Source organism: Salvelinus fontinalis, chromosome 3 (assembly GCF_029448725.1).
Source record: "Salvelinus fontinalis isolate EN_2023a chromosome 3, ASM2944872v1, whole genome shotgun sequence".
Classification (NCBI taxonomy): Eukaryota; Metazoa; Chordata; class Actinopteri; order Salmoniformes; family Salmonidae; genus Salvelinus; species Salvelinus fontinalis.
Window position 1 is genome coordinate 66,965,155 of NC_074667.1, and position 16,947 is coordinate 66,982,101.

The window sequence follows — 16,947 nt, forward strand, 5'->3', positions numbered from 1 at the left end:
CACCCGTCATGGAGATTTATTCTTTAACAATGTACCTGGTAGGAACAGCACAAAATTGCACGTCATGCAATGCACGGCTCACCATCCAACTCTGCACTCACGCACGCTGGTTTGGTGCTTGTTCACTGGGCCATGTAGTTACCATAATAATACAATTACAATATACAATATAATATCTTTAACAATGTACCTGGTAGGAACAGCACAAAATTGCACGTCATGCAATGCACGGCTCACCATCCAACTCTGCACTCACGCACTGTACAAAATATATGAACCCCCCCCACCAGACACAGTAAGTTGCTAGCTAGTACTGGCGGGAATTCTTTACAACCAAAATGCACAACCAATATTCTCCAAAAAACATTGCATCTTATGTGTGATGTTCGAATAACATTTACAAACAAATGTATATAAATTGTACACTTAAATCATCACTTGGGAGTAAAAAAATCACTTATGATGCACAGTGCTTTGCAACCAACAACTTACCGCTGGTTTGGTGCTTGTTCACTGGGACGATTCTAATGAAACATCCTCCCTCGTAAGCAAGCTACGCAAACCAGCCAATAAGATGCCATGTTGAGTAGGTGACGGCAAGACAAAACTAAAACCAAAAACCCATTGGCTTAACAATAAAGTGGCAAGGGGAATCACCAATAAAACCCTGTTACACATACACCTCCTGGTTACTATGACTACACGATATCAACACCATACACCTCCTGGTTACTATGACTACACGATATCAACACCATACACCTCCTGGTTACTATGACTACACGATATCAACACCATACAACTCCTGGTTACTATGACTACACGATATCAACACCATACACCTCCTGGTTACTATGACTACACGATATCAACACCATACACCTCCTGGTTACTTTGTCTGCATCCACTTTTCCCAACGCCTTCTTCACCATCCTCGTGACTTCAAACGGGTTTTCCCAAATAAATCCATTCTAAGACTTCACTGTTGTCCACGCATCTTTCTCGCTAACGGCACTGGACGTGCTTTCAGCGTGTCGCTTCTAACGACACTTCTGCTTCAGCCATTTCCCCGGCGACCAGTCTGCCTAATACGTGCCCGGAACCTTAACATCGGAACCTTGTTTTAATTGATTCTGGGGGTTCATAGGCGGGTGTTTCGGATTGCACTCAAACGTGACAACGATAACATAAATACTGTTGCGCCAATGTTATTGATGAACAAAAATGAGCACGAAGCAAGTCACCTGCAGGTGACTAATGGTTTTACTATTCCTTGACTTGAGCTGTGTGATGTTTCCGGTCTTGCAACTAGGAAATGTTCGCTAGCTTCTTAGCTAGCTGGCTGGCTAGCCAACATTAGCTAACTCTTTGCCGTTGCTAGTTAGCTTCCTAACGTTAGCTTTGAAGCTGAGACCAGTCTGGTGCGATATATGAGAACATGCGGTAGTGTGTTGCTCAGATTGAACAAGTCCATGGATCACACGATTGGTGCTTTTGTTTGCTAGTTAGCACTAAAGTGTAGCCTAGGCAGACGATAGTGGGCGCTAGATCTGCACTATAATGACTAGGATTGATGACGCCCGGTCGCCGGTTTTTATATAAATAGGCTGGACACATGACATTTTTAACAAAGCTTTTCACATAACTAGTTCATTGCATCCGCCGTGGAGCCCGGTTTCATAATATGACCATAATTCTCAGCTGTTTGCCGTACTTTTGAAGTAATCACGAAAAACAGGCCTTATTTTAGGGCATTTTCACCCTACCAGCTCCTATTAGTTATATGGAGCACCATGACACCAACTCTCCTTCTGAATGTACTATTCCCAGCCCATTGTTCTACGTCACAATGCCTGCTTCGCTATTGTTCGCAATCATGCTGACCACACCGCTCGCATCCACGAGCATTGCAAAATACATTTAAACATGCATGTTATTCCATTATTGCGCCAATGAGCTCTGCTTTGCCAAGCACTAAAATAGAAGTCAGTTCTATTTGTGACGCTGAACTTGGTGCAAGTCCTGCCTCTCCCATCTCCTCATTGGTTTATAGAAGCAGATACCCATGTGCCATCTCCTCATTGGTTATACTCACGTGGGTGATTGAAAGATGAACTAAGTTAGGTCGGTTGTCGTGGTAACTATGAAAGTTAGATGCCAATCGTCATATAAAGTCCAAAGAAGAAAAAGCCTTGAAGGAGGAATGATGACTAGAAACGATTCGGTTGTCCGTTTTACGTGTGGCTTAATTGTCGGAGTGGAGGACCTTGTGCATTTCAGGTAAAATAACAACTCAACGTTTATATCCCAGGACAAATTAGCTAGCAACAGCAAGGTGGTGGTGTTCTTTGGCTTGCAAGCCTCCCCCTTTTTCCTCCAAACATAACGATGGTCATTATGGCCAAACAGTTCTATTTTTGTTTCATCAGACCAGACGACATTTCTTCAAAAATTACGTTTTTTGTCCCCATGTGCAGTTGCAAACCGTAGTCGTTTTTTTATGGCGGTTTTGGAGCAGTGGCTTCTTCCTTGCTGTGCGGCCTTTCAGGTTATGTCGATTATAGGACTCATTTTACTGTGGATATAGATACTTTTGTACCTGTTTCCTCCAGCATCTTCACAAGGTCCTTTGCTGTTCTAGGATTGATTTGCACTTTTTGCACCAAAGTACATTCATCTCTAGGAGACAGAACGCGTCTCCTTCCTGAGGTCGTATGACGGCTGCGTGGTCCCATGGTGTTTATACTTGCGTACTGTTGTTTGTACAGATGAACGTGGTACCTTCAGGCATCTGGAAATTGCTCCCAAGGATGAGCCAGACTTGTGTAGATCTACAAATTTTTCCTGAGATCTTGGCTGATTTCTTTTGATTTTCCCATGATGTCAAGCAAGGAGGCTCTGAGTTTGAAGGTAGGCCTTCAAATACATCCACAGTTACACATCCAATTGACTCAAATGATGTCAGAAGCTTCTAAAGCCATGACATCATTTTATTGAATTTTCCAAGCTGTTTTTAAAGGCAGTCAATTTAGTGTATGTAAACTTCTGACCCACTGGAATTGTGATACAGTGAAATAATCTGTCTGTAAACTATTGTTGGAAAAATTACTTGTGTGATGCACAAAGTAGATGTCCTAACCGACTTGCCAAGACTATAGTTTGTTAACAAGCAATTTGTGGAGTGGTTGAAAAACGAGTTTTAATGACTCCAACCTAAGTGGCTGTAAACTTCTGACTTCAACTGTAGATGGCCGGGCGGGGGGGCGGGGGGGTTGTGGAGCCAGAGACAGCAGGGGTTCAAACTGTAGGTGTAAATCATTCTCTCTACTATTATTCTGACATTTCACAATCTTAAAATAAAGTGGTGATCCTAACTGACCTAAGACAGGATTTTTACTAGGATTAAATGTTAATTATGTTGATTAAACCCTCAACACGGGGGCCCCTCAGGGGTGTGTGCCTAGTCACTTCCTGTACTCCCTGTTCACCCACAACTGTCTGGCCACTCAGGGCTCCAACACCATCATTTAAGTTTGCTGACGACACACCAGTGGTAGGCCTGATCACCGACGGCAATGATTCAGCCTACAGGGAGGAGGTCAGAGATTTAGCAGTGTGGTTCCAGGACAACAACCTCTCCCTCAACGTCAGTAAGAGCAAGGAGCTGATTGTGGACTATAGGAGAAAGAGGGGAGAGCCCGCCCCCATACACATCGATGGGGTAGTTGTGGAGCAGGTCGAGTGCTTTGAGTTTCTTGGCGTCCACATCACTAACGAACTAACATGGTACACACCCGCACCGTCGTGAAGAGGGCATGGCAGCGCCGCTTCCACCTCAGGAGGCTAAAAGAATGTGTCATGGGCCCTCGCGCCATTGAGAGCATCTTGACTGGCTTCATCACCTCTTGGATATGGCAAATGCATCATCCTTGACCGCAAAGAGAGGCAGGTAGCCTAGTGGTTAGAGCGTTGGACTAGTAACAGGAAGGTTGCAAGATCGAATCCCCGAGCTGACATGGTCAAAATCTGTCATTGTTTTTTGTGTGTCACTGGCCTACACTGGCACCACAATTTCAAAGTGTGTGTGTAGGGTTTGTATTTATTTTGACTATTTTCTACATTGTAGAATAACAGTGAAGACATCAAAACTACGAAATTACACATGGAATCATTTGGAATTCTGTTATCTCCACCCGGCACCGCCAGAAGAGGTCTGGCCACCCCTCATCCTGATTCCTCTCTAGGTTTCTTCCTAGGTTTTGGCCTTTATAGGGAGTTTTTCCTAGCCACCGGGCTTCTACACCTGCATTGCTTGCTGTTTGGGGCGTTAGGCTGGGTTTCTGTACAGTACTTTGAGATATCAGCTGATGTACGAGGGCTATATAAATACATTTGATTTGATGTAGTAACAAAAAAGTGTTAAACAAATCAAAATTTGTTTTATATTTGAGATTCTTCAAAGTAACCACCCTTTGCCTTGATGACAGCTTTGCACACGCTTGACATTCTCTCAACCAGCTTCATGAGGTAGTCACCTGGAATGCATTTCAATTAACAGGTATGCCTTGTGAGTATAGAGACTAAGTGGAGTCGCAATTCAACAGCTCAGACACGAGACGTATGTGGCAGGGTCTTCAGACAATCACGGACTACAAAAGGAAAACCAGCCACGTCGCGGACACCGACATCTTGCGTCCGGCCAAGCTAAACACCTTCGTTGCCCGCTTTGAGGATAACACAGTTCCACCGACGCGGCATGCTACCAAGGACTGTGAGCTCTCCTTCTCCCTGGCCAATGTGAGTAAGAAATTTAAACGTGTTAACTCTCGCAAGGCTGCCGGCCCAGAAGGCATTCCTAGCCACGTTCTCAGAGCATGCGCGGACCAGCTGGCTGGTGTGTTTTCTGACATATTCAATCTCTCCCGATCCCAGTCTGCTGTCCCCACATGCTTCAAGATGGCCACCATTGTTCCTGAACCCAAGAAAGCAAAGATAACTGAACTAAATGACCATCGCCCCGTAGCACTCACTTCTGTCATCATGAAGTGTTTTGAGAAACTAGTCAAGGATCATATCATCTCTATCTTACTTGTCACTCTAGACCCACTTCAATTTGCTTACCGCCCCAATAGGTCCACAGACCATGCAATCGCCATCACACTGCCCTGTCCCATCTGGATGAGGAATGATGTCATCATCAAGCTTGAGACCCTGTGTCTGAACCCCACTCTGTGCAATTGGGTCCTGAACTTCCTGACGGGCCGCCCCCAGGTGGTGAGGGTAGGTAACAACATCTCCACCCCGCTGATCCTCAACACTGGGGCCCCACAAGGGTGCGTTCTGAGCCCTCTCCTGTACTCCCTGTTCACCCACGACTGTGCGGCTAAGCACTCCTCCAACTCAATCATCAAGTTTGCAGACGACACTACAGTGGTGGGCTTCATTACCAGCAACGACGAGACGAACAACAGGGAGGAGGTGAGGGCCCTCGGAGTGTGGTGTCAGGAAAATAACCTCTCACTCAACGTCAACAAACAAAGGAAATGATCGTGGACTTCAGAAACAGCAGAGGGTGCACCCCTCTATCCACATCGACGGGACAGTAGTGGAGAAAGTGGAAAGCTTCAAGTTCCTTGGCGTACACATCACTGACAATCTGAAATGGTCCACGTTGAAGATAGTGTGGTGAAGGCGCAACAGCGCCTCTTCAACCTCAGGAGGCTGAAGAAATTTGGCTTGTCACCTAAAACCCTCACTAACTTTTACAGATGCACAATTGAGAGCATCCTGTCGGGCTGTATCACCGCCTGGTACGCCAACTGCACCCCCTGAAACCGCAGGACTCTCCAGAGGTTGGTGCGGTCTGCCCAATGCATCACCGGGGGCAAACTACCTGCCCTCCAGGACACCTACACCACCCGATGTCACAGAAAGGCCATAAAGATCATCAAGGACAACAACCACCCGAGCCACTGCCTGTTCACCCCGCTACCATCCAGAAGGCGAGGTCAGTACAGGTACATCAAAGCTGGGACAGAAAGACTGTTAAACAGCCACCACTAGCACAGAGAGGCGGCTGCCTACATACAGACTTGAAATCATTGGCCACTTTAATAAATGGATCACTAGTCACTTTAATAATATCTCCACACCATCACTGCAGTCCCTGGTTCGAATCCAGGCTGCATCACATCCGGCCGTGATTGGGAGTCCCAATTGGCTCAGTGTCGGCTGTGGTAGGCCATCATTGTAAATAAGAATTTGTTCTTTAACTGACATGCCTAGTTAAATAAAGGTGTAAAAAAAAATATATATAAATAATTACTCATCTCATGCATTACTCATCTCATGTGTATATACTGTATTCTATACTATTCTACTGTATCTTAGTCTATGCCGCTCTGACATTGCTCATCCATATATTTATATATTCTTATTCCATTCCTTACTTAGATTTGTGTGTATTAGGTATTTGTTGTGAAATTGTTAGATATTTCTGCAGTCGGAACTAGAAGCACAAGCATTTCGCTACAACCGCAATAACATCTGCTAGCCATGTGTATGTGACCAATAAAATTTGATTTGTTAAAAGTTAATTTGTGAAAAAAAAATTTTTTATGCATTAGTGTTGTGTGACAAGGTAGGGGTGGAAGGTATACAGAAGATATAACTATTTGGTTAATGACTAAATCAAGTTTATTTTATATAGCCCTTCGTACATCAGCTAATATCTCAAAGTGCTGTACAGAAACCCAGCCTAAACCCCCAAACAGCAAGCAATGCAGGTGTAGAAGCACGGTGGCTAGGAAAAACTCCCTAGAAAGGCCAAAACCTAGGAAGAAACCTAGAGAGGAACCAGGCTATGAGGGGTGGCCAGTCCTCTTCTGGCTGTGCCGGGTGGAGATTATAACAGAACTATGCCAAGATGTCCATATTAATAAGTCCATATTTTAGCAAGAACAGCTGAAATAAGCAAAGAGAAATGACATTCCATCATTACTTTAAGACATGAAGGTCAGTCCATCATTACTTTAAGACATGAAGGTCAGTCCATCATTACTTTAAGACATGAAGGTCAGTCCATCATTACTTTAAGACATGAAGGTCAGTCCATCATTACTTTAAGACATGAAGGTCAGTCCATCATTACTTTAGGACATGAAGAAGGTCAGTCAATCCGGAACAGTTAAAGAATAGTTCTTGAAGTGCAGTCGCAACAACCATCAAGCGTTATGATGAAACTGGCTCTCATGTGGACCGCCACAGGAAAGGAAGACCCAGAGTTACCTCTGCTGCAGAGGATAAGTTTATTAGAGTTACCAGCCTCAGAATGGAAAGGAAGACCCAGAGTTACCTCTGCTGCAGAGGATATGATGAAACTGGCCCTCATGAGGACCGCCACAGGAAAGGAAGACCCAGAGTTACCTCTGCTGCAGAGGATATGATGAAACTGGCTCTCATGTGGACCGCCACAGGAAAGGAAGACCCAGAGTTACCTCTGCTGCAGAGGATACGTTTATTAGTTAACTGCACCTCATATTGCAGCCCAAATAAATAATTCACAGAGTTCAAGTAACAGACACATCTCAACAGAAACTGTTCAGAGGAGACTGTGTGAATCAGGCATTATTGGTCGAATTGCTGCAAAGAAACCACTACTAAAGGACACCAATAAGAAGAGACTTGCTTGGGCCAAGAAACACGAGCAATGGACATTTAGACCGGTGGGAATCTGTCCTTTGGTCTGATGAGTCCAAATTTGAGATTTTTGGATCCAACCGTTGTGTCTTTGTGAGATACCGAGTTGGTGAACGGATGATCTCCGCATGTGTGGTTCCCACCATGAAGCATGGAGGAGGAGGTGTGATGGTGTGTGGTTCCCTCCGTGAAGCATGGAGGAGGAGGTGTGATGGTGTGTGGTTCCCACCGTGAAGCATGGAGGAGGAGGTGTGATGGTGTGTGGTTCCCACCGTGAAGCATGGAGGAGGAGGTGTGATGGTGTGTGGTTCCCACCGTTAAGCATGGAGGAGGAGGTGTGATGGTGTGTGGTTCCCACCGTGAAGCATGGAGGAGGAGGAGTGATGGTGTGTGGTTCCCACCGTGAAGCATGGAGGAGGAGGTGTGATGGTGTGTGGTTCCCACCGTGAAGCATGGAGGAGGAGGTGTGATGGTGTGTGGTTCCCACCGTGAAGCATGGAGGAGGAGGTGTGATGGTGTGTGGTTCCCACCGTGAAGCATGGTGAAGGTGTGATGGTGTGTGGTTCCCACCGTGAAGGAGGTGTGATGGTGTGTGGTTCCCACCGTGAAGCATGGAGAAGGAGGTGTGATGGTGTGTGGTTCCCACCGTGAAGCATGGAGGAGGAGGTGTGATGGTGTGGTGGTGCTTTGCTGGTGACACTGTTTTATTTAGATTTCAAGGCACACTTAACCAGCATGCTAACCACAGCATTCTGCAGCGACACGACATCCCGTTTGGTTTGCGTTTAGTGGGACTATCATTTAGTTTTTTAAACAGGACAATGATCCAAAACACACCTCCAGGCTGTGTAAGAGCTATTTCACCAAGGAGAGTGATGGAGTGCTGCATTAGATGACCTGACCTCCACAATCACCAGACCTCAACCCAATTGAGATGGTTTGGGATGAGTTGGACCGCAGAGCAAAGGAAAAGCAGCCAAGTGCTCAGCATATGTGGGAACTCCTTCAAGACTGTTGGAAAAGCATTCCAGGTGAAGCTGGTTGAGTGAATGCTAAGAGTGTGCAAAACTGTCATTAAGGCAAAGGGCGACTACTTTGAAGAATCTCAAATATAAGTCATATTTGATTAGTTTAACACTTTTTTTTGGTTACTACATGATTCCATATGTTATTTCATAGTTTTGATGTCTTCTATTATTCTACAATGTAGAAAATAGTAAAAATAAAGAAAAACCCTTGAATGAGTAGGCGTGTCCACACTTGACGTGTGTGTGTGTGTGTGTGTGTGTGTGTGTATACACACACACTCACACGTTCAAGTTTGGGGTCACTTAGAAACGTCCTTGTTTTTGAAAGAAAAACAAATATTTGTCCATTAAAATAACAGCAAATTGATCAGAAATATGGTGTAGAAATTGTCAATGTTGTAAATGACTATTGTAGCTGGAAACAGCAGATTTTTAACGGAATATCTACATTTATCAGCAACCATCACTCCTGTGTTCCAATGGCACGTTTATCATTTTAAAAGACTATTTGATCATTAGAAAACCCTTTTGCAGTTATGTTAGCACAGCTGAAAACTGTGGTGCTGGTAAAGAAGCAATACAACTGGCCTTCCTTAGACTGGTTGAGTATCTGGAGCATCAGCGTTTTTGGGTTCGATTACAGGCTCAAAATGGCCAGAAACAAAACTTTCTTCTGAAACTTGTCAGTCTATTCTTCTTCTGAGAAATAAAGGCTATTCTATGCGAGACATTGCCAAGAAACTAAAGATCTAACCAGACACCTAGATATTTGTAGTTGTCCACGTATGCTAAGTCAGAGCCGTCCAGAGTAGAGGTCGACCGATTATGATTTTTCAACGCCGATACCGATTATTGGAGGACAAAAAAAGCCGATACCGATTAATCGGACGATTTTATTTAAAAAAAATATATAGTTTTATATATATCATAAACACACACACACACACATTTTTGTAATAATGACAACTGCAACAATACTGAATGAACAATGAACACTTTTATTTTAACTTAATATAATAGATAAATACACACACACACACAGCTCTGAAGTGACAATGATACTGAAGAGTCTGCTTAGGAGACAAATACTCTCAACTGTTTGAATAAAAATAGAGTTTAAGTTACCTGTGATGAATGTTGAAAACAAAAACTGTCATTTCTATGTGCAGGAAATCCTATTTTAATAATAGGCATGGTAAGAATTGACGATCAAAGTGCGAGTCATAATTCCCATGACACCTTCTAGCAAAATCTGAAAAGCGGTTCGTTCATTTATTCATTAGGATATTTTTAGATTCACTTAAAATAAGGTCTGTGTTTCGTGTAGGCTTACATCACCTTGCCAATTTTATAACTGTGTAGATATCCATAGGACAAGGTAACTCTGATCAATATTGGCAAAATATAAGCGAAGATCATTTTTTTTGTAGAGTGGATTTATGAAAATATGTTGACAAACGTTACCTTATCCTAGTGAGATTTACACGGGCATCAAAACGTCGAGGCGGTTTAAGCCTGCACGAAACACAGACCTTATTTGAAGTAGATCAAGACATTCTCTATGGAAGACATGAACGGTAAAATAACAAAGGAACCCCTTTCAAGTTCAGCCGCAAGTTATTACAGGAATTATAACGCGTCGACTATTTCTCTCTCAACCATATACCTTTGACTAATCCGGAAACTATCACCTCGAAAACAAAACGTTTATTCCGTTCCGTATTTTATCAAACGGTTGGCATCCACGAGTCTAAATATTCCTGTTACATTGCACAACCTTCAATGTTATGTCATAATTACGTAAAATTCTGGCAAATTAGTTCGCAAAGAGCCAGGCGGCCCAACATGTTGCATATACCCTGACTCTGCGTGCAATGAACGCAAGAGAAATGACACAATTTCACCTGGTTAATATTGCCTGCTAACCTGGATTTCTTTTAGCTAAATATGCAGGTTTAAAAATATATACTTGTGTATTGATTTTAAGAAAGGCATTGATGTTTATGTTTAAGTACACATTGGAGCAATGACAGTCATTGATTGATTGTTTTTTATAAGATAAGTTTAATGCTAGCTAGCAATTTACCTTAGCTTACTGCATTCGCGGCACAGGCAGGCTCCTCGTGGAGTGCAATGTAATCAGTGTTGGACTAGTTAACTGTAAGGTTAAGATTGGATCTCCCAAGATTGGATCCCCCGAGCTGACAAGGTTAAAAATCTGTCGTTTTGCCTCGTTCAAGGGTTCCTAGGCCGTCATTGAAAATAAGAATGTGTTGTTAACTGACTTGCCTCGTTAAATAAAGATTAAATAAAGGTGTAAAAAAAAAAATCGGCAAATCGGCGCCCAAAAATACCGATTTCCGATTGTTATGAAAACTTGAAATCGGCCATTCCGATTAATCGGTCGACCTCTAGTCCAGAGTAGTGATGCTGGACGGGCGGGCAGGTGCGGGCAGTGATCGGTTGAATAGCATGCATTTAGTTTTACTTGCGTTTAAGAGCAGTTGGAGGCCACGGAAGGAGAGTTGTATGGCATTGAAGCTCGTCTGGAGGTTAGTTAACACAGTGTCCAAAGAAGGGCCAGAAGTACACAGAATGGTGTCGTCTGCGTAGAGGTGTACCAGAGAATCACCAGCAGCAAGAGCCACATCATTGATATATACAGAGAAGAGAGTCGGCCCGAGAATTAAACCCTGTGGCACCCCCATACAGACTGCCAGAGGTCCGGACAACAGGCCCTCTGATTTGACACACAAATGTCTCCTTAAACTCTGTATGCAATATTGCACTATTTTCCAGCTACATGAAACAAAGGTAAACAGAGACCACAAAAAGCTTTTCAGCTACAAACACAGATCAAACAAAGACATGCTTGTCTCCATCTTGAAATGGGAGTGTGTATGAACCTAATCAGACTATATATCAGTTCTCGGAACATCCGGCCTGAATAAGCAGAAACCAAGGTATCATGACTAATCCACACGCTAGCTAGCGTGCTTATTCTGCTGTTTGTTTGTGTGTTGCTATGCAGGTATTTTCTCCATGGTGTCTGCCGAGAGGGGAATAGGTGCATGTTCTCTCATGACCTGACCACCAGTAAACCTTCAACCATCTGTAAGTTCTTCCAGAGAGGTGTGTGTGCCTACGGAGACCGCTGCAGGTAAGATCCAACATACTGACCACACTGATGGGCTGGAATGTACAGTTACTGTATGAGTTTTATGCTCATCTATCGTGTTCAATAAATGTGTTTATTATCATTGTGTGTGTTTTGACTGTCTGTGTTGTAGGTATGACCACATCAAGCCATCTGGTGGTGGAGGAGGAGGAGGAGGAGGAGGAGGAGGAGGGAGAGATGTGCCCATGGACCTCCCTAACAGAAACCCCATCACTGCTGGGGCCTTCATCCCCCCTGGGGTGCCTGGACCTCTCGCCCCCACTGCACCCCAAGCCAGGCATCAGGGAGGGAAGAAACCGCTGGTGCTGAGAGATAGAGGTATGGTGGAATCTCACTGCCACATTTACATGCAAACCAATATCCCATTATTATTCTGTTTTTTTGAGTTGACGCTAGGACTGGGCAATATATCAAATGAATTTGATTCATTCAAATGTATGTTTTTGCGCGATATTCTAAATGCCTGTACCAAGAATCTAGGTTTTGTTCTTTTTCAGTTTTATGAACGTTTGTCCTCTTGTTCTCATGTTGTCTTTTTGGTCTTGTCTCGTTCGCTCCTTCTGTGCTGTGCATCTTCCCATTTACCCCAGAGATCTGTATATAATGACGAGATGCTCATGTCTCCGTTCTATCAATGGGAGTCGTCCCAAAGGCAGGACAAAATAAGCTCATAGAAAAGCATTGGCCTTATTTTGGACAGATTTTATCAAGAGTGAGACCTCTCGCTTTGCACCTTCCTCTATGGTTTACACACACCAAGCCCCTCCCCATCCTCTCATGCCAACAAAGTTGAGAGATCACATCTTCCCCTCTGACAAAGCGGTTTCAACTCGCTAGTTGCATTTGGTTTGGTCCAACAGAATCAGCCATATCAGTCAACTTCTCCTCTAGTACAGCAAAATGTACTTTCAACCCTTTTTGTCTCAACTACTCAAAATGCACGCAGAGCAGATACTCTTGTTTTACTCTCTTATTACAAATTAATGCTCAGTTTGTCGCCCACAGCGTTGGGGTACCACTGTAATACTAGCTGCCTAGTCTGCAATAAGCATAAAACATAATTATATATATATTTTTATTGCTTTTTTTCCTGCATTATTTAACTTATTTTGTACATAATGTTGCTGCCACCGTCTCTTATGACTGAAAAGATCTTCTGGAAATCAGAACAGTGATTACTCACCTCCACCTGGATGAAGATTTCTTTCTTTTAAGTCCGACGCGAAGGAGCATTCGTCGGCGAGTGGGTAACTACCATCCATTCTATTGGCCAACGTGCAATCACCGGAGAATAAACTGGATGATCTCCGCTTGAGACTATCCTACCAACGGACATAGAAAATGTAATATTTTATGTTTCACCAGTCGTGGCTGAACGGCGAACGGATAATATTATTTTGGTTTCCTGTGCATCGGCAGGACGGAACAGCTATGTCTGGTAGGACGAGGGGTGGGTGTGAAACTATTTGTCAATAACAGCTAGTCTACCAAGAGTTTTCATCTATATTTTTCGTAGGTTGTTTATTTACCACCACAAACCGATGCTGGCACTAAGACCACACTCAATGAGCTGTGTAAGGCCATAAGCAAACAAGAAAATGCTTATCCAGAAGCGGCGCTCCTAGTGGCCAGGGAATTTAATGCAGGGGAACTTAAATCAGTTTTACCTCATTTCTACCAGCATGTTACATGTGTAACCAGAGGTAAAAAAAATCTAGACCACCTTTACTCTACACACAGAGACGCATACAAATCTGACCATAATTCTATCCTCCTGATTCCTGCTTACAAGCGAAAACTAAAGCAGGAGGTACCAGGGACTCGTCAGATGACGCGGATGCTACGCTACAGGACTGTTTTGCACAGACTGGAATAGGTTCCAGGGTTCATCCAATGGCATTGAGGAGTATACCACCTCAGTCATCGGCTTCATCAATAAGTGCATCGACGACGTCGTCCCCACAGTGACCGTACGTACATATCCCAACCAGAAGCTATGGATTACAGGCAACAGAGCTGCCACTTTCAAGGAGGGGGACACTAATCCAGACGATTGTAAAAAATCCCGCTATGCCCTCAGACGAACCATCAAACAGGCAAAGTGTCAATACAGGACTAAGATTGAATCCTACTACTGGTTCTGACGCTCGTCGAATGTGGCATGGATTGTACACTATTACGGACTACAAAGGGAAACGGGCACAAAAACAACAAACCTTTCTGAACGTGATAATACCTTGACAAAGTTGTTAAATAGCATGTTAGTACATGTTCTTTTAATATTTCGAATGTTTTAGAAAGTTCTGTTACGTACCTGTAATAGTAGAAAGAACGTACACAAGTTTACGTCTGCATAGGTCTGGCTTTTTCCTTTATTTTATTTATTTTTTATTTTTTTTACCTTTATTTAACTAGGCAAGTCAGTTAAGAACAAATTCTTATTTTCAATGACGGCCTAGGAACAGTGGGTTAACTGCCTGTTCAGGGGCAGAACGACAGATCTGTACCTTTATCATCTCGGGGATTTGCCAGAACTTGCTGTTTCTCCTACTGCCACAGTGCAACAGCGCCATCTATTGGCCTGATGGACTAAAGCATGTTCTAAAGCATAATGACTAAAGCATGGACAAAAGCATAATGCTAAAGCATGTGGAATATACAATTTAGATTAAGACAAATACATACACAAATTAGTTAAAAATAATAAGGGGTGTCTGTTTATAGTGACTTTGTTTTCAACCTTTTGCACCCACAAAGCTCATCACTAAGCTAAGGACCCTGGGACTGAATCCCCTCCCTCTGCAACTGAATCCTGGACTTCCTGACGGACTGCCCCCAGGTGGTAAGGGTAGACGGCATCATTTCTGCCTCACTGATCCTTAACACGGGGCCCCTCAGGGGTGTGTGCTTAGTCCCCTCCTGTACTCCCTGTTTACCCACGACTGCGTGGCCAAACACGACTCCAACACCATCATTAAGTTTGCTGGTGACACAACAGTGGTAGGCCTGATCACCGACAACGATAAGAGCCTAAAGGTAGGAGGTCAGAGACCTGGCAATGTCGAGCCAGGACAGCAACCTCTCCCTCAACGTGAGCAAGACAAATGAGCTGATTGTGGACTACAGGAAAAGGAGGGCTGAACACGCCCCCATCCACATCGACGGGGCAGTAGTGGAGCAGGTTGAGAGCTTCAAGTTCCTTGGTGTCCACATCACCAACAAACTATCATGGTCCAAACACACCAAGACAGTCATGACGAGGACACAACAAAACCTTTTCCCCCTCAGCAGACTGAAAAGATTTGGCATGGGTCCTCAAAAAGTTATACGGCTGCACAATAGAGAGCATCCTAACCGGTTGCATCACCGCCTGGTATGGCAATTCCTCGGCATCCGACAATAAGGCGCTACAGAGGGTAATGCGTACAGCTCAGTACATCATAAGGGCCAAGCTTCCTGCCATCCAGGACCTACAGTTGAAGTCGGAAGTTCACATACACTTAGGTTGGAGTCATTAAAACTTGTTTTTCAACCACTCCACAAATTTCTTGTTAACAAAATATAGTTTTGGCAAGTCGGTTAGGACATCTACTTTGTGCATGACACAAGTCATTTTTCCAACCATTGTTTACAGACAGATTATTTCACTTATAATTCACTGTATTACAATTCCAGTGGGTCAGAGGTTTACATACACTAAGTTGACTGTGCCTTTAAACAGCTTGGAAAATTCCAGAAAATGATGTCATGGCTTTAGAAGGCTTCTGATAGGCTAATTGACATCATTTGAGTCAATTGGAGGTGTACCTGTGGATGTATTTGGAGGCCTACCTTCAAATTCAGTCCCTCTTTACTTGACATCATGGGGAAATCAAAATAAATCAGCCAAAACCTCCACAAGACCTCCACAAGTCTGGTTCGTCCTTAGGACAATCCAAATGCCTGAAGGTGCCACGTTCATCTGTTCAAACAATAGTACGTAAGTATAAACACTTTGGGACCACGCAGCCGTCATACCGCTCAGGAAGGAGATGCGTTCTGTCTCCTAGAGATGAACGTACTTTGGTGCGAAAAGTGCAAATCAATACCAGAGCAACAGCAAAGAACCTTGTGAAGATGCTGGAGGAAACTGGTACAAAAGTATCTATATCCACAGTAAAACAAGTCCTATATCGACATAACCTGGAAGTCCTCTCAGCAAGGAAGAAGCCACTGCTCCAAAACCGCCATAAAAAAGCCAGACTACGGTTTGCAACTGCACATGGAGACAAAGATCATACTTTTTGGAGAAATGTCCTCTGGTCTGATGAAATAAAAATAGAACTGTTTGGCCATAATGACCATCGTTATGTTTGGAGGAAAAAGGGGTGAGGCAAAGAACACCATCCCAACCGTGAAGCATGGGGGTGGCAGCATCATGTTGTGGGGGTGCTTTGCTGCAGGAGGGACTGGTGCACTTCACAAAATAGATGGCACCATGAGGGTGGAAAATTATGTGGATATATTAAAGCAACATCTCAAGACATCAGTCAGGAAGTTAAAGCTTGGTCGCAAATGGGCAATGACCCCAAGCATACTTCCAGAGTTGTGGCAAAATTGCTTAAGGACAACAAAGTTAAGGTTTTGGAGTGTCCATCACAAAGCCCTGACCTCAATCTCATAGAAAATTTGTGGGCAGAAGTGAATAAGCTTGTGCGAGCAAGGAGGCCTAAAAACCTGACTCGGTTACACCAGCTCTGTCAGGAGGAATGGGCCAATATTCACCCAACTTATTGTGGGAAGGTTGTGGAAGGCTACCCGAAACGTTTGACCCAAGTTAAACTATTTAAAGGCAATGCAACCAAGTACTAATTGAGTGTATGTAAACTTCTGACTCACTGGGAATGTGATGAAAGAAATAAAAGCTGAAATAAATAATTCTCTCTACTATTATTCTATTATTTCACATTCTTAAAATAAAATGTTGATCCTAACTGACATAAGACAGGGGAATTTAACTCGGATTAAATGTCAGGAATTGTGAAATTGAGTTTAAATGCATTT

General features: G+C 43.6%; 1 protein-coding gene across 2 annotated transcripts in view; it reads left to right on the forward strand.

The window, feature by feature from the left end:
* The first annotated feature begins 1,126 nt into the window (after window positions 1-1,126).
* The window catches only part of LOC129851359 (E3 ubiquitin-protein ligase makorin-2-like), a 61,496-nt gene continuing 45,675 nt past the window's right edge, over window positions 1,127-16,947 (forward strand). Inside the window, exons 1-4 of one of the 2 annotated variants that reach the window (XM_055917848.1) lie at window positions 1,177-1,250; window positions 2,769-2,910; window positions 11,758-11,886; window positions 12,017-12,222. In XM_055917848.1, the coding sequence (XP_055773823.1) occupies window positions 11,798-11,886; window positions 12,017-12,222 (295 nt within the window). In that variant the 5' untranslated portion in view covers window positions 1,177-1,250; window positions 2,769-2,910; window positions 11,758-11,797. Of the gene's footprint in view, window positions 1,251-2,768; window positions 2,911-11,757; window positions 11,887-12,016; window positions 12,223-16,947 lie in introns of both variants that reach the window. The other variant, XM_055917847.1, reaches the window with a different exon arrangement.